We start from the raw sequence: 23,753 nt of genomic DNA on the forward strand, positions 1-23,753 counted from the left end.
TTTTACTGAAAAAAATGAGACCACTCACCATGTGCTGCCTCTTCTGCCCTCTTCTTCATCTTTTATCATTCTAATGCCTTCTGTCACTCTCTCCTCCTTTACCCCTGTCTCACATGATAAAATAACCTCACTCTTTACCAAGGCTGAACCCTCTACTCGCTCAAGTGATCCAATCGATTGCCCCTTCTGCCATCCCCACTCTATCACTTATTTTCAATTTCTCCCTGTCTACTGGCTCATTTCTTACTGTCTACAAACATGCCCTTGTCTCCCTCATCCTGAAGAATTCCCTCATTTGATCCTTCCATCCTCACTATCATCCTATATTTCTTCTGCACTTTGTAGCTAAACTCCTTAAAAAGGCCATTTACAAAAGGCACCTCCTCTTTCTGTCCTCTCACTCTCTTCTTAACCTCCTATAATTCAGCTTCCAACCTTATCTGAGAGCATTGAAACTGTTCTCTCCAAAGTTACTAATGATTTCTTAGTTGCCAAATCCAATGGCTTTTTTTTCAATCCTCATTGACCTCTCCGCAGGCTTGACACTGTTTATCACCCTCTTCTCCTTGATACTCTTTTCTCTCTAGATTTTCCCCAAACCATTTTCTCCTGGTTCTCCTCCTACCTATCTGGTCACTCCTTCTCTGTCTCCTTTGTTGGACCATCTTCCAAATCATGCCTTTTAACCATAGATGTCCCACAAAGCTCTGTCCTGAACTCTCTTTTTTCCCTCTATACTTTGTTTAGTGATTTAGTGATCAATTCTCATGGATTTAATTGTCATCTCTATGCTGATGATTCTCAAATCTACCTATCTTGCCCCAAACTCTCTGCTGATCTCCAATCTCACATCTCCAACTGTCTTTCAGACATCTCATACTCAATGTCCAGAAGATATCTTAAACTCAACATGTCCAGAATGGCATTTTTACCTTTCCCAAAAACCATCCCTTCCCTTCCACCTTCCCTATGACCATCAAAGGCAGCACAATCCTCCCAATCCCTCAGACTCACAACCTAGGAATCACCGTTGGCCCTTCACTATCTCTCACCCTCTTCCTCCCCACCACCCTCCATATCCAATCTGTTGCCAAGGCCTGTGGATTTTACCTTCCCAACATCTTTTGAATATGCCTCCTTCTATCCTCTGGCAATGCCACCATAGACCCTCATCACCTCCCACTACATTATTGCAACAGCATGCTATTGCAGGGTCTGCCTGCTTCAAGACTATTACCTCTCTGGTTCATTCTCCATTCAGCCACCAAAGTCTAATTGTGCCACCGCTCTACTTAATAAACTCCAGAGGCTTCCTATTGCTTCCTGGATCAAATACAAAATGCTCTGCTTGGCATTTAAAGTCCTTCATAAACTAGCCCCCCCTTACCTTTCCAATCTCCTTCTACCTTACTCCTAACCACATACTCTTCTATCCAGTAACACTGACCTCCTTGCTGTTCCATGAAGAAGACATCTATCTCTTGTCTCTGAACATTTTCTCTGGCTGTCCCCCATGCCTGGAATGTTCTCCTTCCTCATATGCTTCTACTGACTTTTCTGTCTTTAAGTCTCAGCTAAAATCCCATCTTTTACTGGAAGCTTTGTATATACCTTGCTTTTTATATATTCATTTTCATATTGTCTCTCTCATTAGATTGTAAGCTCCTTGAGGGCAGGGACTATCTTTTTCCTTTTTTTTTTCTCTGCAGTGCTTAGCTAAGTACCTGGCACATAGCAGGTCCTTTAAAATGTTTATTGATTGACTGCTTCACTGGAGCAATGGAAGGGAGCTTGAGTTTTTGAAGGCTATGGCAATGGAGCAAAAACTCTGACAAATTCTATCAAGTTGGAAAGGCATTGGATACTGCACTGATGGTGGGTTGCATATCTGTTGGTTATCCTAGTCTAGGTTCATCACCTTCAGAAGGTTAGGCCCTGGGGGACAGATCTTTTCACGACCTTATGACTTATGACACACTTCAGGAACTTATGACATAGTCTGCTAATGTGTAGAGGAATCATGATCATCATTGGTACCCTGGTGAAATAAAAAAAAAAAAATCAGGTGTTGAAGTGACTTATCTACCTGCCCAGCCCAGTGATACCTATGAAAACCTATCGGATACAAGTTTGAAAAACATCGTCTTCTCTACCAATAAGATCGTTTGGATGCTACTTCTTGAGGAAGAGAATTCAAAGAGTCATATACCTTCTCTTGTGTTATACTAGTGAGTCAACAGGGATTTATTAAGTGTTTACTCTGCCAGACACTGAGTTGCAGTGATACAAAATTTTTCAGAAGGTAAACAAAAGGTTACAGAAGATACAAAGAAAGGCAAAAACATGGTCCCTGACCTTAAGGAATATGCATTCCAACTGGGGAAACAGTATGTACATAATTAAGTACATATATGATATAAATATATATACACATATCCACACACAGTGTAAATGAAAGTAATTGCAGAGGTAAGTCACTATTGGGGCAGGAACTGGGAAAGGCTCCTTGAAGAAGTAAGTAGGATCTTTACTGGAAATAGTCGATAATTTTATAGTTACAATTTTTCTGTTTCTGATAGGTTGTGCAGTTATTGAGGAAATAAATGTATACCCTGCCCAAACATCAATGAGTCCTCTGCTTACCAAAGACCAGCAGCAGCCAATGCGATATCAAAACTCAACAGGACTTTGTGGCAAAGTTTGCACAGGTAAATAGGGGATTAAGGGGGGTGGTAGAGATGCCTGAGGTGTTCAGAGAACCTTGTGTATTTCATTCCATTCTCCACTTTCTTCCTTTATAATCTGTATTATTGTTTTCAAGAGGCATTCAGCCTTCTTTCTGATGGCATTAGCTTCTGTGTCCTCAGACAACTTTGTCATAGGGTAAAAGCTGGCCGGCTCAGCATTCTGTTCCCTAGAAAACAATTGATCAGCATATGGATACTTTTTCAGTAAGATAATTGTTTTTAAGGACAATTGTACTGAATGATTAAGAGGTTATCCTATAGTCTGCTTTTAGCTTTGGTTGTGATCTATAGTTCCACTGACACTGACCTAAAAGTTTAAAAAAAAAGCATCAAAGGAAAATTACTTTATGGTAGCCTTGAAAATAGTTGTTGTTTTAAAAATAACAACAGTATCTCACATTTTTATGGCACTTTATGGTTTACAAAGCACTTTCCTCATAAAAATCTTAGGAGGCAGTGGGTAGTATAAATTTTATTATCATCATTTTACAGACGAGGAAACAACTCTCAAAGAGATAAAATAGCTTGCCCCTTACCACACAGCTAGTGAGTGTGTCTAACACAAATACAGGTGTTCTTACTTCCAAGCTAGGTCTCTTTTTAAGGTACCATGCTATGACACTTAGACTAATTTATATTAGTCACATGTAAAGCCACAGGTGGTATTTGTGTGAATTTTAATACTAAATCTGTTACTGACTAGTCTTGTGATTTTCAGTAAGTTACTTCACATCTCTCTTTTTCAATTTTATCACCTGTAAATCAATCAATGAATAAACATTTTTAAAGGGCCTACTCTGTGCCAGGCACTATGCTAAGAACTGCAGATTAAAAAAAAGAGTCAAAAGACAGTCCCTACTCTCAAGGAGCTTATAATCTAATGAAAGAGACAATATGAAAACAAATATATTCAAAATAACGTATAGACAGGATAAATAGGACAAATTAACAGAAAGAAGGCATTAGAATTAAGGTCTGGGAAAGGCTTCCAGTAAAAGATGGGATTTTAGTTTGGGATTTAAAGGAAGACAGAAAAGTCAGTAGGAAGAGATAAGGAAGGAGAATGTTCCAGGCATGGGGGACAGCCAGCGAAAATGTCCAGAGACAAGAGATAGAGGTCTTCTTCATGGTATAGCCAGGAGGCCAGTGTCACTAGATGGAAGAGTATGTGGTTAAGAGGAAGGTAGAAGAAGACTGGAAAGGTAGGAGGGGGCTAGTTTGTGAAGGACATTAAATGCCAAAGAGGGAATTTTATATTTGATCCGGGAGGCAACAGGAAGCCACTCGAGTTTATTGAGTAGGGGGATGGCATGATTAGACCTGAACTTTAGGGAAATGACTTTGTTGGCTGAATGCAGGATGAACCAGAGTGGGGATAGTCTTGAAGCAGGCAGTCTCACCAGCAGGCTGTTGCAATAATGTAGTGTGAGGTGATGAAGGTCTGTGGTGGCATTGCCAGAAGAAGGCATATTCAAAAGATGTTGGAAAGGTAAAATCCATAGGCAACGGATTGAATATGGTGGGTGGTGGGGAGGAAGAGGGTGAGTGAAGGGCCAAGGATGATTCCTAGGTTATGAGTCTGAGGGATTGGGAGGATTGTGCTGCCCTTGATAGTCATAGGGAAGGTAGGAGGGAGGGGATGGTTTTTGGGAAAGGTAAAAATTCAGTTCTGGACATGTTGAGTTTAAGATGTCTTCTGGACATTGAGTTTGAGATGTCTGAAAGACAGTTGGAGATGTGAGATTGAAGATCAGCAGAGAGTTTGAGGCAGGATAGGTAAATTTGAGAATCATCAGCATAGAGATGACAATTAAATCCATGGGAGTTGATGATGTCACTAAGTAAAGTACCATGGAGGGGAAAAAGGGTCCAGGATAGAACCCTTAAGGACACCTGTAGTTGGAGGGTATGACATGGATGAGGGATCTAAATAAAGGGGTTGGACTAGAACTAGATGCTCTGGAAGGTCCCTTCCTTCAGGGTCCTTTGACTTTTGATTGCCAGAAACATGTCACCCCTGCACAGACCCATGCTTGAGAAGGACTCAAAAGCTGTCCTCAATAATGCAGCTCTCCCTGACTTTTTGATATATAATCATCATTGCCTAAACTAAACTGTAAGGTGTTCTGTGTACTCAAGACCCCAGGCAACTTCCACAATGGCTCAACTCACTGGACATCCTTAGGGCTTCTCCTCCTCCTCCTGCTCCTCCTCCTCCCCCTCCCCCTCCCCTCCCTCCTCCTCCCCTCCCTCCTCCTCCCCCTCTCCCCCTCCTTCTCCCCCTCCTCCTCCTCTTCCTCCTCCATCTGTCTTCATCTTTTCTTCATCTTTATCTTCTTCATCTCATCTTCTTTTCTCTTCTTCCTCTTCATCATCATCTTCATTATCATCATGATGCACTTTAAAGTTTTTATAGTGTGTATAATGTGGGTGTGATACCTCAACCCACTTTCTCTTCTTTCTTATTTTTCTGGAATGGTTTTATTACCCAATCTGCACTTACCCTGTTTGAGGTTCCCAGAGCAGGAAGCCATGATTCTACAACTCACTTTCAGGGTAATCCTTGTGGGAATAAATGCATTCTTTCTGCTTTACATGCTACTCCTGATCCCTACACCAATGTGTTTCTCATTGAACAAATTAGCCAGATGAACTACATCTACTCTTAATCAGAAATATTTACTAAACTGAAGGTAAAGCAAGAATAATTATAACACTTTACCTATAAACCAGGGACACATTCTCCTTATGCACACAGTGTCCTCAGAGGAGAGAGTGGGCACAAATTCACGGAGCCATAGTGGGAAGCACATGCTTAGGGAATCATTTTTGCCTGGGGCAACTCACAACTCTGGACTATAGTCTTTGAATTCATCTATCTCCCTTAGGGTCCATGTGTGCAACAATTCAATGAGGGCTGGGACCACTCCTCTTCTGGGTCTCTCTTTTCTCCTGCTGGGAAAGGCTGATTCCCAGCTGGGGACTTCTCTTTGGAGTTGCTAAGGAAGCATTATGCTCTTTCATCAAAAGAGAAGCCCTAAGCCTGGGATCTGTAAAGCTTTTCCAGGTCTCTCTCTTTGGCTGGGCTTTGAAGGTTTTTTATCTCTCAGTTTGAGCTCTCCTCTCTGTTTCCAGACCTGACCTATGTTGTCCTACCTCTGAAGAGTCTCTCTGTCTCTCTCTGTCTCTGTCTCTCTCTTCTCTGATATGTGTGTGTGTGTATACACACTATATATATATATATCAGTCTCTATATCCTCTCTGATTATATATTACACATACATACATGCATACATATATATGCACACACATATATGCTTTAATTCATTTAGAGAGCTAGTCTTGACCAACTCTGCTGCTTTGAAGTAGTATCTATTATGTGAAATAACTCACCTTAATCTCATGAAGAAAAGCCCAAATTCATATTTCTGCCAGCCATGTAACTATTAGGCAAGATACTTTTGTCCCATAGTCAAGAAACAATTCTAAATATCAGCTTTCATCCTTAAAATTCTCATATCAGTCATATGAAAATTAGATCCTGGGAAATAGGATACATTGGTCGTCTGAGTATTTTTTATCTGTTGGCTGTTTTTTTCAGTGCTTTTCTAACACCTGTCCTTGATTCTACCCCTTTCCCTTTGGAAACCATCCACATCTGAAAGAAATAACCCATTATACACATTAAGTTATTATTAACCCCTCCCCCCCATTTTGTATATGAAGGAATTGAGATTAAGAGAGGAGTCTTGGTTCTTCCTGTGTTTTCTGTCTTAGAGCAGCCTCAGGGTGGAAGAAGCTCTAGTTTGGTCTTCAAGGCTTTTTTTCTATAGGGGGTGCTTGATAGCCCCATAGCTCACCTGCCTTGGTTTCCTGACTTTTATAAAGCCTTATGAGTCTAACAATCTATAGTTCTGTATTTATCCCCCATCATTATTAGTCCTGCCTACATTTGTCAATACTTGTCCCACTTCTTCACATACTTTTTTCCTTCTTATCCAGAAGCAGATATAACATGAAAAGGCAAGTACAAATATAATCCTATTCCACATTCTCCCACCTTGAAGGACCTAATCTCACTTATGGTAATCTGAACTCATTTCCAGACATGCTATATCCTTTCAGCAGATACTCCCAGTTATTGTAAAAGGCAAACAAAAACTGGAATAGATCTGAAAAGAGTATGCAATTAATTTCTATACCTCATTCCTTTTTGTTTGCTAAAATATCATGGTCCCTTTGTATGACCTTGATAAAATAGCCACTGATTACAGGTTTAAAATGGATCAGCTCACCTGATTCTTCCCAAGTGAGTTCTTCATTGTAAGGCCCCCTTGTTTCTGTGAGGCTTAGTGGGGGTGGGGGAGAACCTTGGGGACATTTGGCTTCTCTTTATTTTTTTCTCTTCCCATCCCTCAATAGATATATACGTGGATGCATTGTAACACATTTATATACCACTTTCTGAAGTTTCCATGCTAAATATTCTATTACCTTTTCCTAGGGTCTACACCCAAATACCTTTGCAAGAATGATTTGGAGAGAGAAATGGCAAATAAGGTAATTGTGTCATGCATAGCATGAGATAGCCAATGAAATGGTCTTGCTGTTATTTCTTTGATTCCTAACCCCACCCCACAATATGCACAAAAAGCAAAAACAATGAGAAGCAAACCTTGTTCAGCAAGAATAAGTCACTAGACAATGGCATAGGTGCATGGGAATGCAGAATAAGAAAGATGAATAGATTTAATTTCCAGTTATTCTCTAGCCTGAATTCTTGCTTCTTTCTTTTCTTAAAAAAATTACATATTTCTCCAAATTATTTCCCCTAATGGAGTCATAAAAATTATAGACAGAATATATTCCTGAGTCCTAAAACAATTGCTGATAATTATATATCATAATTATATATAATATGTATTATGACACATATAATTACATAATTTTATATGTGGTCTCCCCCAATTACAGTGAGAATTCCTTGATAGCAGGGACTTTTTTTTTTCTTTCTTGATAGTGTATCCTCAGTTTTTAAGCATAGCGTTTGGTACATAGAAGGTGCTTAATCATGATTTTCATATATTTATATATACATATGAATCAAATGATCAGAGCTATCACTAAGAACTTTTGTACAAGGGACAAGTAGAACTGGACACAAATTTGAGGGAGGAGGAGGAGAAAACAGAGACCCCAGAGTGCCTCTGGGGCAGGATGTCAGGAATGGGTAGGGCAAAGTAGAGATTGAATTCATTCACCTGCTATCTATCGCTTCTTATCTTAATCAATTAGCCTTGCCAGTTTAATACTAAACTCTATCATTTAAATTTGTGTTCTGGAGAGCTGTAGTTGTTTGCAGTGTCTTCTAAAAAGCCCATGGCTCTTGTAAATAAAGGTGTGAATCTCCCAAGTTTTGCTAAAGATCTTGGTGGACAATATCTTTTCCTGTGTATTTTCTTTTCTCTAGGCCATCTATGATAGTGTAAAAAATATGATTTATATGATGAAAATGTAACTGTGAGTAAATGATAGGACAAAAGCATCCCACAAATAGTTCTTGAGGGCTTAGTCTGCTCAGGGTCCTGTAGGGGATACAGAGATAATGAATTAGATGGAAGACCCTTGTCCTCAAGGGGCTTGTAAGTGAGAGAACTATAAAACATTGAAAATATGACAAATGGCCCAAAAGAATTTAAAGTTTGGAAACTTCACACATCTGAAGATTAATATAAATGAGGGCCAGATTTCTTAAAGGCATAATAGGCCCAAGTATTTGCTTGTTGATTATATTTTATGCCTAGGTTTAATGAATAATATTCTTCTAGCTACAGATACTCCTTTTAATTCTGTATTTAAGTATTTAATAAATGTTGATTTCCTTCCACCTGCTCAATGCTCTATAGACTACATAAAAAAATAAAACCTACCTATGGGGGATTTTTTCATAAAGAGTATGTGATTTTTAATCCACAAATCATCCCACTAGGTATTCTCAGGATAGACATACTCAACTTCTGTTATAAGGTTCAAAGTCCTGAGCTACTTTGTAGCTATCATAGGTGGGATCTATTGACTGAGGAAATCGTTCTGAGTCATTGCTGGTACCACAACTGGGTAACTAGGCTCACTGGGAAAATAGGAGAAAGGGATAGTTCTTGTTGGACATGTGTAGACTCCTCTGAGCTTCTTTCCTTGCAGATGTCTAAGATCTGTTCCTTTCTCTACTCAGGTTAGGTAAAGTGGCTTTATTTTATTTTATTTTTTGAGGCAATTGGTGTTAAGTGACTTGGCCATGGTCACTTAGCTAGTAAGTGTATGAGGCCAGATATGAACTCCAGTCCTCCTGATTCCAAGCCCTGTGCTCTATTCACTGTGCCACCTAGCTGAAGTGACTTCATTTTAAATACATGGAATCTTTCCTTGAACCTGGAATATTTGGTCACATATTAACTCTGTTTCCTTCTAGAAGAATAAAGGAGACTCAGCACTCTCTTTGTGGCAGCTTCTGCCAGATGAAATATGGATCTGCATCTTTTCCCTTCTGTCTCATAAGGAACTCTCCTGTATTGCACAAGTTTGCCATCATTTCTGCCGGCTTGCGAGTGATAACAGCTTTTGTAAGTAGAAAGAAACACACACAACACACACATGCGCATATATATCCCATATTTTTTATTTTAAACAAATATTGCATTCTATGGTGTATTGGCAAGAACACTGAATTTAGGTCAAAGGACTCAAATTAGAAACCTGACTCTGCTTTCTGTGACCTGGGAAAGGTGATTTAATTTTTAACAATAACAACAACTCACATTTACATAGCACTTACTAAACGCCAGGTACTGTGCTAAGGGCTTTGCAAATATTATCTCATGTGATCCTTACAACAACCCTGGGAGGTAGGTGTATTGTTATTCCATTTTACAGTTGAGGAAATTGAGGCAGACAGAAGTTAAGTGAATTGCCCAAGGTCACACAGATAGTAAACATCTGAGGTTAGAATTGAACTCAGATCTTCTTGATTCTAGGTCCAGTGCTTTTTCTATCCACTTCTAAAAATTATTCAATTTCATCTGTAAAATGAGCAAATTGGATTAGAGGATTTCTAAAAGCCTTTTCATCTCTAACTCCTAGGATCCAAAATTCAGGAGGGACCTTGTGATCAAAACCTTGTGATCTCATTTGGCAACTAACTTTATCCTTCATAGGATGATTTCCCTGTTAACTGAATGAAACATTTTAGAATATTAATATCATTTATCATTTGTATATCCCTTTCTAGTTTACAAAGTACTTTCATTTTCATCAGCTCCTTTGATTTATTCATTCAATAAGCATTTATTAAGGTCCTACTACGTATCAGGAACTATACTAGGCATTGAGGGTACAAAGTCAAAGCCAAAATAATCCTGCCCTCAAGGAGCATACATACTACTGGGGGAAACATCATGGACAAGTTAACTAAATACAAAATACATAGAGGAAAAAGCATTTATTGAGTGCCTACTATATGCTAAGAACTTTACAAGTATCTCATTTGATCCTTGAAGCAATAATGTGAAATAGGTGCTATTATTATGCATATTTTACAAATGTGAAAATTAAGGCAAACAAATTAAGGGACTTGTCCAGGGTCACACAGCTAGTTAAATGTCTGAGGTGGGATTTTTTCTCAGGTTTTCTTGATTCCATTCCTCTAGTCACGTTTACCCTATACAACATCCTATCTCCTATGTCTGTCATTTTCTATAGGGTGGCCTCTTTTGCCAGACTGCCCTCCTTCCTCATTTGACCTACTGTAATAGATGTGGTCAAGGCTCAGTATAAGTGCTACATGCTGTAAGATGCCTTCCCTTGATTTCTCATTTATTCTTGCTCAATGCCTTACCCACCCAGCAACACACACAATTCTCTTTTGAAATTTATTTTGAGATGGCTACTATGTACCAGGTGTTATACTAAATACTTTAAAAATAATATCTTATTTGATCCTCCTAACAACTCTTCAAGGTAAGTGCTATTATTATCCCCATTTTATAGATGAAGAATCTGAGGCAAATAGAAGTTAAAAGACTTGCCCAAGGTCATACAACTAGTATGTATCTATTACTGGGGTAGTAGATGTAGAGTAGAGAGAAGGACAAAGGTATTTTTTCTTTATATATGAGGCAGATATATTTTTTCTCCATTTCCCAAGAAGTAAACTGAGGTTCAGGAAGAAATGACTTGTCCAAGATGGCAAATGGTGGAACAGAGACTGAAGCCCAGGTTTCAGGCTGTTGGTCTCACTATCCCACATTGCCTCTTTGGAAGGTGCTGACCCTTTGAAGGTGCTCTGTGTTTTACTCTGGCCATTAGCATACCAGTGAGAGCAGTGCTGTTGCAACAATCCATGAGGGTAGATGTGTGTCCCTCATTATTAAGTGAGGCACTTCTGATGGAGGGCCCTGGGAGAACTAGGCTCAGTGAAAGATCGAATGCTAACTATATTTAGGGGTGGCTCTGCTCTCTGGCAAGTGGCTGGGCTCCCCCTAACAGCAAGATTCAAAAGGTGATGGTCAAAATTCAAGCTTCATCATACTCATATAGTAGAGAGAAATTTTGTTGGAAATAGCTGGAAAATCATAGGATTCCTAGTGATTAGAACTTACTTAGTATTGTATAATAATACTACTGATAATATAATAATAAACCCTCAGTGGAAGTCAGAATCGGGTGACCTCCAAGAAGCCAATGTTCAGCCTTTTTGATTCCTGAGTCCACTGAATCACATGTTGCTGTGTGAGCGTGATTTTGGTGATGGTTGGTCTTCTGGGACAAGGGAAATTCTTCCTTTAAAAATTGGTGATGGCTGCACTATTCCGAAAATAGCTTTAGAAGCCGAATGTCCTAGAAACATGATGGTAAATACTTTGGCATCCCTAGCAGTTCTCCCTTCCCCCTCACTTCCTCTCCCTCTCCTGCTTCCTCTCCCTTTTTTCCCCCTCTCCCTCTTCTCTCTCTCTGTTTCTCATCTCTCTGTCTCTCTCTCCCTCCCTCCTTCCCTCCCCCCTCTCTGCTTCCCTTCTTTCTTCCTTCTCTTTTTCTCTTTCCCTCTTTTTATCCCTCTCTCTCCTGCACATTTTCATTAATTTGTTAACAATGTCTCATATTAAAACAAAAATTTTCCTATGGAAAAATTGACAAAAGGAAAAGCTCCTAATTATTCATGGGTCCCTGTGATGGGAGGTCACTATACAGCTCTGATGCTGCATGGCACTGGGAGCTTCACTGGGGGAATGAATGGTTAGATCACTGTTGGCTTAGTTAGGAAATAAGTAGAATTCCTCTGCTCTGTAGTGAGAGGGTAATTATGTCTGGAGGCCTTTCCTGCACAACTGATTGCTTAGGCAACCCTTGTAATTACTATGGTTGGAAGCATTAGAATGAGAAAAAATTTTTAAAGGAAAATTAGGAATGAATCAGACATCAGTCAGCATTGGGAGTGCCAGTTAACAGCATTTGTATATGTGTGGTACCTTTGTCAGTGGCTAGCATGGTACTGGTGAGTCTGGTTTAAATTCCTGCTCTGATGCTTTCTATCTCTGTGACCGTGGGCAAGGCATTTAACCACCTGGGCCTTGGTTTCCTCATCTGTAAAATTAGATTATATGACCTCTGAAGTCCTTTCTGTCTCTAGGTAAATATTCTTGTGATACTATGGCACTGCACATGGAAGAAATGGTGTGAGCAAAGATATTCGAGTAGAAAGGAGAACTTCCAAGGCTCCTGAGGGTGCGTTATAGTGCCAGGAACCACTGGCTTAGAGTTGGGATGACTTGGGTTCCAATCCCTCCGCTGACATTTGTTGTTGTTCATCCTTAGTTCTTGAAGAGGACCAATGACATCACAAGAGTGATGTCTTGACCTTCATGTGAATTGGATTTAAGTGAGGTAGGGCTGTGCAAAGTCATCAGCCTCACTTTCTCCAGAGTCATCAGAATGCAGTGGCAAGACATAGGTCAGGACGACCGGTGATGGCCCTGGATGCAGTGGGAGACCTTGGCCTTTTTAAGCTAAGGTCTTTCCCAGGTGTCAGTTTGAGGCAGCACCTGTTCAGTAATTAAAGGCTAGGTAAGAACTGAGGCAAAAGATGGTATAGTTTGCCATCACAAAAGAATCAGTCTGGGAGGGCAAGACTCCCAGAGTTTCTGGCCAGAACAGAAAGAATTGCTATTTACACTCACTCTGAGCCATCAAAAACCAAACAGAAAGGGAGTGAGCCTTGGTCTGGGACCTATTATTGGCCAATCAGTGAGAGCCGTGGTGATTTGGGTTTAAAGGCACAGTCAAGAAGCTCCATTTGAATCCCAATGAGCTTTATCAAAGCCTGGTTTTCTAGAACCCTATTTCAAGAAATCATAAATGAAAAGTACTTGAGACAAAAGAGTTGATTGTTCCAGTTTTCTGGGGGGAAAAAGACAGAATAAAGAATTAGGGAAGAAAAAATTCTAGCCCCCAAACCCAAAAATACCTTGCGAAGTCTGTGATCAAAATTTATGTTCCTTTGGACAGAGCACCCACATGTAAGGATGTGACTCTACACATGGACAGAGGGAGAAGAGGAGAAGGAGGAGAACTTGATATTCACTACCATGAGAAAGTGACCTAAATTCTCTAAGCCTAAGCTTCAGTTTCCTTACTATAAAATGAGGGTGTTGATGCTTTTAGGCCCTACTGTATAATAGCTTTCCTAAGGAACAAATGTTATAGTCTATGTAAAGTAGGGATAAGGACTAGCATTTGGATTTCCACAAGATTTTGTTGGTTTTTTTTTTGTTTGTTTTGTTTTTTGGGTTTTTTTTTGGCTAGGCAGTGGGGTTAAATGACTTGCCCAGGGTCACCCAGCTAGTAAGTGTTATGTATCTGAGGCCAGATTTGAACTCAGGTCCTCCTGAACTTAGGTCCGGTGCTCTATCTACTGCACCACCTAGCTGCCCCTCCACAAGATTTTGAGTTCCAAATTTTCTCCCCATCTCATCCCTCCCCCAAACCCTAGACAACGTGCATTCTGACTACCCTTTCTCCTAATCTACCCTCTCTTCTATCCCTTGCCCTTCTCTTATCCCCTTCCTCTTCTATTTTCCTGTAGGGCAGGGTAGATTTCTATACCCCATTGCCTGTATATCTTATTTCCCAGTTGCATGTGAAAACAAATTTTTAATATTTGTTTTTAAAACTTTGAGTACCAAATTTTCTCCCTTCCTCCCTCCCCACCCACCCTCTTTGAGAAGGCAAGCAACTCAATATAAGTTATACTTGTGTAGTCATGCAAAACACTTCCATAGTGGTCATGCTGTGGAAAACTAACTATATTTCTCTTCATCCTATCCCAGCCCCCCTCTCCCGTTTATTCTGTTCTCTCTTTTGATCCTGTCCCTCCTCAGAAGTGTTTGCTTCTGATTACCCCCTCTCCCAATCTGCCCTCCCCTCTATCATCCCCACACTCTCTTATCCTCTTGCCCCCTATTTTCCTGCAGGGTAACATAGCTTTCCATACCCAATTGAGCCGATGAGAATAAGATTCACTCATTCCCTCTCACCTTCCCTCACTTTTCCTCCACTGTAAAAGCCTTTTCTTATCTGTTTTGTGTGAGATAATTTACTCCATTCTACCTCTCCTTTTCTCCTTCCAGTATAACCCTGTCTCACTCCTTAATTTTATTCTCTAGATATCAACCTTTCATCTTCAACTCACCCTGTGCCCTCTATCAATCTATCTATACATATAATTTTTTTCCCTCCAACTACCCTAATACTGACAAAGGTCTCATGAATTACAAATATCATCTTTCCATGTAGGAATGTAAACAGTTCAACCTTAATAAGTCCCTTATGATTTCTCTTTCCTGTTTACCTCTTCATGCCTCTCTTGAGTCTTGTACTTGAAAGTCAATTTTTTTATTCAGTTCTGGTCTTTTCATCAAGATTGCTTGAAAGTCCTCTATTTCACTGAATATACATTTTTTTCCCCTGAAGGATTATATTCAGTTTTGCTGGATAGGTGATACTTGGCTGTAATCCTATCTCCTTTGCCCTCCAGAATATCATATTTCAAGCCCTGTGGTCCCTCAATGTATAAGCTGCTAAATCCTGTGTTACCCTGATTGTGTTTACACAATACTTGAATTGTTTCTTTCTGGCTGCTTGCAATATTTTCTCCTTGACCTGGGAACTCTGGAATTTGGCTATAATATTCCTAGGAGTTTTCCTTTGGGGATCTCTTTCAGGAGGAGATTGGTGAATTCTTTCCATTTCTATTTTACCCTCTGGTTCTAGAATATCAGGGCAATTTTCCTTAATAATTTCTTGAAAGATGATGTCTAGGCTCTTTTTTTGATCATGGCTTTCAGATAGCCCAATAATTTTTAAATTCTCTCTCCTGGATCTATTTTCCAGGTCAGTTGTTTTTCCAGTGAGATATTTCACATTGTCTTCTATTTTTTCATTCTTTTGGTTTTGTTTTACAATGTCTTGATTTCTCATAAAGTCACTAGTTTCCAATTGCTCCATTCTAATTTTTAAGGAAATATTTTCTTCAATGAGCTTTTGGACTTCCTTTTCCATTTGGCCAATTTTGCTTTTTAGGGCATTCTTCTCCTCATTGGCTTTTTGGACCTCTTTTGCCATTTGGGTTAGGCTATTTTTTAAGGTGTTATTTTCTTCAGTATTTTTTTGGGTCTCCTTTAGCAAGCTGTTGACTTGTTTTTCATGATTTTCTTGCATCACTCTCATTTCTCTTCCCAGTTTTTCCTCTACTTCTCTTACTTGCTTCTCAGAATCTTTTTTGAGCTCTTCTATGGCCTGGGACTGATTCATATTTTTCTTGGAGACTTTGGATGTAGGAGTTTTGACTTTGTTGTTTTCTTCTGGTTGTATGTTTTGATCTTCTTTGTCACTAAAGAAAGATTCTATGGTCTGACTTTTTTTTTTGCAAAGTTTTCTCATGATCCCAGCCAATTTCTTGAGTTTTAAACTCTTTGTCAAGATAGGGGTCTGCTTCCAGTGTGGCAAATGCACTGTCCCAAGCTTCAGGGGTTTTATGCAGCTGTTTTCAGAGATACTGCTAGGGACCTGTAAGTTTTCAGTTCTTCCAAGGTGGTATGACCAAGGGCGAGGTGTTTACTCCTCTCCTGGCCTGTGGTTTGATCTCTGAGTGACCACAAGCACTCTTTTCTGCCTTGGAACTGTGAGGAGGATTCCCTCTCCACTGCCACTACAAGCTCCACCACACCAGCACTCCTCCTCACCCCAGGACCACCACCCAGAATTGTGACCCAGATCCAAGCACAGGTTAAGCAAGAGAATCCTGCACCAGCACCTGCAAAGAGATCCCTGCAATCCCCCTCTGATGAGCCACTAGGTTCCCCCTCAGTCTGTGGGCTGGAAGTTCTGGAAGCAGCCTCCCCACCCCAGGACTGTGCCAGGACTGGGGCTGGAACCAAGCTTCTTTCTCATCATAGTCAGACTTTTCCTACTGACCTTTTAAGTTGTCTTTGGCATTTGTGGGTTGAGAAGTCTGGAAGCTGCCACAGCTGCCTGTGATTCAGTCCTCTGAGTCCTGTTCCAGGCTTGCTAAGGCTTGGTCTTTGCCTGCACACTCCCATGCTGAACTGAGTTTCTCTCCCAGCCCAGCACAATATAGACCTTTCTAATCAACCATACAGATTGTCTTAGGCTGGAAATTTGTTTCACTCCGTCTTTTTGTGGGTTCTGATGCTGTAGAATATGTTTAGAGCCATTTTTTACAGGTATTTGGAGGGGTTTGGGGGACAGCTCAAGCTAGTCACTGATTTTACTCCACCATCTTGGCTCCACCCCCTCAATGTTTGGATTTCATTACTCTAGGGACACTCTACCAGTGCAGGTGAGCACCTTCTCTCCAATTTATAGTCTTAATAGAGCTGTCTAAGGGCACTGAAAGTTCAATTGACCTGCCCAGGGCTGCACAACTAGTATGTATCAGAGGCAGGCCTTGATCTTTCTGACCCTAAGGCCAATTTCCAATCCACCATGCCTCATGTAAAGTATTATATAAAAATAAGCTCCTTTTATTATTATTGTAAGATTTTAAGCTGGTATTGACCTTAAAGACAATCCAGGGCAACTCATTCATTTTATAGATGAGGAAACTGAAACCCAGACAGGTGAAGTGATGTGATGATGGACATAGGTATTAAAGAACAAAGCTAACCTATGTAGTGGAGGTGAAGAGATTATTTCCTGACTTCTAATTCTTCATGGTCTTATAACATGACCATCCCTGCAGTAGAGAAAGGACAGACTGATTTAGAAGGAAAGGGGATTGGAATCTTCCAGCACAGTAAAAATCCATACTGGCCTTCCCTGTTTGGGGTTAGGACCCTCTGGCTTTAAACCTATGACTTCAAAAGGCAGGGTTTCTGCTTTTGTTTTTTAAGTTACAGATTTTTATTTCAAGTTTCAAAGAAGTCATTCTAGGCAATCATAACTAACTGACAAATAATTTTTAAAAGCTATTTTTTAATAACAAACGATTAGGAAGAATCTGCTTTTTCTTTTGACTTTCTCAAGTTGATGGGTTGAGCTAATGTTTTCCCAAACCTGCTCATTTATCATTGTTTTCTTTTGGACAATCTGTATAAAACTGTCAGGACAGGCTTTGTGGTGGTTCAAGAGAGACTGTAAGCATAGACTGTGGCAGAAATGTTCACTGAAAGGGAATGGTCCAGTACACACACTTGCAAGAGACAGAACAATCCCACAGATAAGATTTATTGGAGTTTAGCTACAGTGTCCTTATTCAGAAACATATTTGTCCTATTTTCTGAGCAGAAGGACACAGTTCAGAAAACGGTGACTGAGCTAACTCTGCTTCTTAAATATGAGAAACAATTAGCTTCTTCACAGTCGAGAGCATAAATGTCCTTTCAAAAAGGGCCTACCAAGGCCTAGTTCAAAGCTATTTCCAGTTAATTGATCAGGTCATAGGATCCCAGACTTAGCGCTAGAAAGGAACTCAGAGGCAAGCTAGTTCAAATCCCCTCATTTTAAAGACGAGGAATCTTGAGTCTGAGGGAGCTTAAGTGACTTAACTAAAATCACACAGAGGCATCAGAGGCAGTATTTAACCAGACTCTAGTAATTGTTCTTGCTAGGTGATGCAGTGGATAGAGCGCTGAGCCTAGAGTCAGAAAGACCTGAGTTCAAATCATACCTCAAACACTTTCTAGCTATGTGACCCTGGGCAAGTCATTGCACCTATTTGCCTCAGTTTCCTTATCTGTAAAATGGGGACAATAATAGCACTGAACTCTCAGGGTTATTGTGAAAATGAAATGAGATAATATCATAAAGTGCTTAGCACAATGCCTGGCATATGGAAAGCACTATATAAATGTTAGCTATCATCATCATCTGCTGTCAGGGTGATATTTCTGTCAGAGGATATGATGAAGATCTAATTTTTGAAAGGAAACACTCAAAACAATTGAATGTGCTTGAGTTTTTCCAAATAAGCAAATTCTTTAAAGCACTTCTTGGTCACTGCAGGCACTTCCACTTTGGAAATCCGTATGCCTGGAGTTTAGTTAGGAACTCATCTCAAGGAAAAATCCATCTTTTCTCTCCTTACTTGTGCCCTCTACTTCCATCATTTCTTGTCAACTCTAATTTCCCTTCTGTTGCTCCATGAAGAAAGCTTAGTGAGCTCAGAACCTCTCCCAGAAGGAACATTCTCTTCTCTTCCTGGCCTCATGTTCTGTTCTCTAATTACTTGCACTCCACTCTAAGATTTAAGATACTCCATTTTAAAATCCCCTTGAGAGGTATAGTTTTAATTTCCTTGGTGGTTTGCTTTAAAAACCAAATGAGGATACTTCATCCCTAGGTTAAAAAAGAAAAAAAAAAAAGGAATTCACTGGTTTCATTAGATGGTATTTGCACCCTGACCACTTAGGATTTTTTAAATGATTGTAATTATGCCATAAATAATGAATGCTTTCAAGTATGCTAACAAACCTGATAATAGCAATGAAAAAAAAAGCAAGCTATCTGGTTGTAGGTATAAAAAAAACTTCCTAAAGATAATTTCAATTTTCTTGATTAAAAAGCTTGTCAGTTTAAATTTTCAGATTTTCTCAAATCCTTCTTATTTGTCCTAGTAATAGATCACCCTAGAGGGAGGAAGAATGTAAAACAAGAAACAAGGTACATCTCCATGAAGGAAACATTTTTTCCTTGTGTATTTACCTGGGAAAGATAACTTTTTCCAAGATGGTTACAGAACAGTGGATAGAGATAGGATGATCTGAGTTCAGATCCTGCTTTCAGACACTTGCTAACTGTGTGACCCTGGGCAAATCACTTAACTTCCCTGTATCTCAGTTTCCTCATCTCTAAAATGGCCTTATGAATTATTATTATTATTATTATTTTGCCCAAATCCAAGCCTTCACTTCCAGGCCATGTACAAACTGTGCCTTGGGTACACAATTTCCCCTTCTGACTATCATTTTTGTCTTCCTCCTTAGAATGTAAGTTCTTTGAGGGCAGGGAATATTTTGCTTACTTGTGTTTGTATCCTCAATTCTTAGCACAGTATCTGGCATATAGTAAGTGCGTAATAAATGCTGTATCTTATCTACTCTCTCTCTCTCTCCCCCTCTCCCTCCCTCCCTCTCTTCCCTCCCTCCTGCTTTCTCTTTCCCTCCCTTTCTCACCTTCCTTCTCCCTCTTACCCTTTTGCTCCTTCCCTCCCCACCCCTTTCTTTCTCTTCCCCAGCCCTTCTCTCCAGAAACAGGCTCTTGGGCTCAGTTTGCCAAACATCTTATTAAACTATTGAGATGGTGAATAAAATGATGACTTTCGTAATTGAATAGGAGCATTGGGATGAAAGTTTATCGTCTGTACACGTATAGAAAGCATCTTCGGGACAAAAGACCCAGGGAGTCAGTCATTCAATTAAGTATTTATTAAACGTTCACTATGTGCCAGGAACTGTGCTAAACTCTGGGGATACAGAGAGATCAAAAGACAGTCTCTGCCATTAAGAAACTCACTGTATAAAGGGGGAGTAAATGACCAAACAAATATGTACACATAAGCCATATACAGGATAAAGAGGAAATAGTTAATAGGAGGAAGGTACTAGAATTAAGAGAGATTGGGAAAGACTTCCTGGAGAGATTTTAGTTGGGACTTGAAGGAAGCTTAGGAAATGAAGAGGTGGAGATGTGGAAGGAGAGCATTCCAAACATGGGGGAAAGCCAGAGAAGAGCCTAGAGCTGAGACTTGGAGCATCTTGTTTGTGGAACAGCCAGCAGGCCAGTGTCACTAGATTGAGAGTTTGTGGCTAGGGTATGGTGATGGTGTAAGTTATAAAAAGATTGGCGAGGCTGGTTATAAAGGGTTTTGAATGCCAAATGGAGGTTTTTTTTTATTAGAAGTATCTTCCTTACAGGGAGTTACTGGAGTTTATTGAGTGTGGAGGCAACATAGTTGCACCTGTGCTTGGAAAATCACTTTAGTAGCTGAATGGAGGGTGGATTGTAGTGGGGAGAGACTTGAAGCAGGCAGACCCACCCGCAGGCTATTGTAGTAATCCAGGCATGAGGTGATTTGGTTCTGTACCAGGGTAGTGGCAGTGTCAGAGGAGAGAGGGGGTCGTATTTTAGAGAAGTGGCAAAGGTGAAATTGGCAGACTTTGACAACAGCTTGGATGTGGGGGCTAAGAGATAGTGAGGAGTTGGCAATACCTAGGTTGCAAGCCTGAGGGACTGGGAGGATGGTGTTACCCTTGATGGCAATAGCAAAGTTAGGTTGGAGGGAGAGATAATGAGTTGAGTTTTGGGCACATTGAGTTTAAGAAGTCTCCTGGACGTTCTATTCAAGATGTCTGAAAGGTAGCTGGTGATGCAAAACTGAAGGTCAGCAGAGAGGTTAGGGTTGGATAGGTAAATTTAAGAAGCATCTGCATAGAGGTGATAATGAAATTCATGGGAGCAGATGAGCCTACCAAGTGAAAGACTATAGAGGGAGAAGAGAAAAGGGCCCTGTGAGATATACACAATTAGTGGACTTGACCTGGATGACGATCTAGCAAAGGATACAGAGAAGAAGCATTCAGATTGGTAGGAAGAGAACCAGGAGAGAGTTGGTACTCTGAAGACCTAGGGCAAAAAGAGTATCAGGGAGAAGAGGAGGATCGGCATTGTCAAATGCTATAGAGAGGTTGAGAGGAATGAGGATTGAGAAGAGGCCAAAAAACAAGTCAAGAGGCATGATAAGTATTTCACCCTGTTCATGCATGTAAAAAAATTCTTCTACCAATTCTATATACTGAGAGCTTCTGTACATGTGGTTTAAAGATTATGAGTATTTTTTAGAGGAGAGAGAGCTATTTAAAATGTTCTTCTTACATCTTGTGGGTCAGTATAAATAACACTGGAGGTGTGCAGACACCAGTGTCATCTGTGATGGTGTTCTCATTCCAGTGTGGTATATTTGCCAAATTCTCAAGGACATTCTGGGTTCATATTTTTAGTATGGGAATTGGTGGTTTTTTTTCCCTCAATGAAGGATAGTGAGATTCTAGTCTTTAATTCTGACTACTTTATTATGTCTTCCTAGGTATTTATTAAGTAAGGACTAAGTTTTTGTAACTTGCAGCTAGGTGGCACAGTGGATAGACTGCCAGGCCTAGAGTCAGGAAAACTCATCTTCCTGAGTTCAAATCCAGCCTGAGACACTAGATGTGTGACCCTGGGTAAGTCACTTAACTTTATTTGCCTCAGTTTCCTCATCTATAAAATGAGCTGGAAAAGGAAATGGCAAACCACTCCAGGATCTCTGCCAAGAAAACCCCAAATGGGGTCACAAAGAGTCAAACACTAATGAAATGACTGAACACCAAGTGATAATGCAGCAGCTAGGTGATACAGTGATAGAGCATTGGACTTGGATTTAGGAAGACCCAAGTTCAAATCCTGCCCCAATTACTTACTAGAAAGTCATTTAACCTTACTCAGTCTCAATTTCCTCACATATAAAATGGGGATAATGTTAACACCTAGTCCACAGGGTTGTGAGGATCAAATGAGATAATATATGTAAAGCATTTTGCAAACCTTAAAGTACTATATAAATGCAAGCCATTAGGATATTTATTTCGTTGTAAAACTGCAATATTATCATCATTAGTAGAAATGATTATGTAATAACAAATCATTATTAGAAATGATAATTATATAACAATACACTGGTGAGAACACTGGGATGGTGGAGGTGGAGAACTGTGTTTGGAGTTATAGGATTTGTATCTGGCTCTTGCTTCTGGTACATATTGCCTGACCTTGACCACTCTGAAATGCAGGTGCTCTATCTGTCCAGTGAAGGGATTTTATTGGATGATCTCTAAGGTGTATGATCTCGATAATAATGATAGCTGAGTTTTTACACAGTCCATTAAGCTTTATAAGATTTGATGCACCTTTTTGTCATTTAATTCTTACAACAACTCTGTGAGATGCTGGGGCAGACATTTTTTCAATTCCCATTTTAAAGGTGAAGAAACCAAGGCTCAGAGAGGTTCAGTGATTTTCTTGCGTTTCTGCAGCTGGTGAGTGTCAGAGGTAGGATATGATTCTAGGTTTTTTCCTAAATCCAAGCCCAGGACTCTACCCATTACATAAAAAGTAACAGAAATATAAACTAAGTTTTAGTTTAAATGATCATCTTTGTTTGGCTTGTGGGAAGACACAAGTTGGTCAGGTGTACTTTACTTTTCCTAAGAGGTCTCCTTCTAAAATTATATGTGTATTGAATTTTTGGAAAGTGAATTTCACAGTCTTAGTGACATTTTTAAAAGGAGTGCTTTATTATTGGTTATGATCCGTCAGCAGTTGACAGTTGGAGTGGAGGGTGGGGCCACCAGTCCTTGTGACTGAAACAAGAAGTGTACGTAGTGAAGAAGAACATTTTCGAGGCTGTGGTTATGTCAGCAAACCAAACTGGAGTTCCTTTGCTGATCTCTGCTGAGTGTAGCTTCTGTAACATTCTCACGGGTGAAGTCCAAAGCTAATAATTAACACCCCGTGCTAACAAAGGTGAGGGCCTCCAAGCAGCAGACGTCCGTATTTCAGAGATGCTGTACAAATGTTTTAGACACCAAATGTATTGTTCCTTTGAGTCAGCTGCCCTCTTGTGCCTCCTCTGTAGTCCAAAGCAAATGTTTTTTAGCGGTTGCGTTGTTACAAAGCAGGCCAGGAGATAATAAGGTCATCTTTGAGTTCAGCTAAAGCCGCTTGTGGTCTGAAGGGTAATTCAACTAGCCATGAATGAGATTAGATTCTTTCCTAGGCTTGGGGGAAGAATAGACTCTAATTCTCTTTGTAGCAATGTGTGTGTGTGTGTGTGTGTGTGTGTGTGTGTGTGTGTGTGTGTGTGTGTGTGTGCGCGCGCGCGATATATTTGGTTGAAGAAAATTAATAGAAAAAATTGGTAGACTATTGTCTATATTCCAAATTAGGTAAGAAGGTGGCTTAAGAAAGAGCTGTTCATATATTCTTCTTGTTAAAATTAGACCTGTGTTTATTTTCTAGTAATTTAACTTTTCCTGTGCACTAGTCACTGTTTCAGATCCTTTGACAGAAGAGTTCAGGCAGTGGAGCTTCCAGTTTGGTGTGGAAACCAGGGCTGACCCCAGGGAGAAAATGGGAAATAGGAGCTCTTTGTTTTGGGCACATCTAATCTTTTATTTCTGTACCGTTTTGCTATCCTTGATATTCATCATCATTGTCATCATCATCATCATCACCACACCTAATTATCCCTTTATATACCATTTGTCATCTTAGATAATACTAATAACTAGCATTTAGATAGGGCTTTAAGGTTTGTAAAACACTTTTCATAGGTTATCTCATTTTAACCTCACAACTGCCCTGTGAAGTAAGTGCTCTTATTATCCACATTTTACAGATGAG

The 23,753-nt window shown here is 39.9% G+C and overlaps 1 protein-coding gene across 1 annotated transcript in view; it reads left to right on the top strand.

Annotated features, from left to right (window-relative positions):
• LOC114025884 overlaps positions 1–23,753 on the top strand; it is a 176,953-nt gene that overhangs the window by 21,726 nt on the left and 131,474 nt on the right. The window contains exons 5-7 of the mRNA XM_027839396.1: positions 2,580–2,708; positions 7,252–7,307; positions 9,217–9,367. Coding sequence (XP_027695197.1) covers positions 2,580–2,708; positions 7,252–7,307; positions 9,217–9,367 — 336 coding nt within the window. The remainder of the gene's footprint in view (positions 1–2,579; positions 2,709–7,251; positions 7,308–9,216; positions 9,368–23,753) is intronic.

The sequence above is a fragment of the Vombatus ursinus genome, unplaced genomic scaffold (assembly GCF_900497805.2).
Source record: "Vombatus ursinus unplaced genomic scaffold, bare-nosed wombat genome assembly UNPS02014832.1, whole genome shotgun sequence".
NCBI classification, from domain to species: domain Eukaryota; kingdom Metazoa; phylum Chordata; class Mammalia; order Diprotodontia; family Vombatidae; genus Vombatus; species Vombatus ursinus.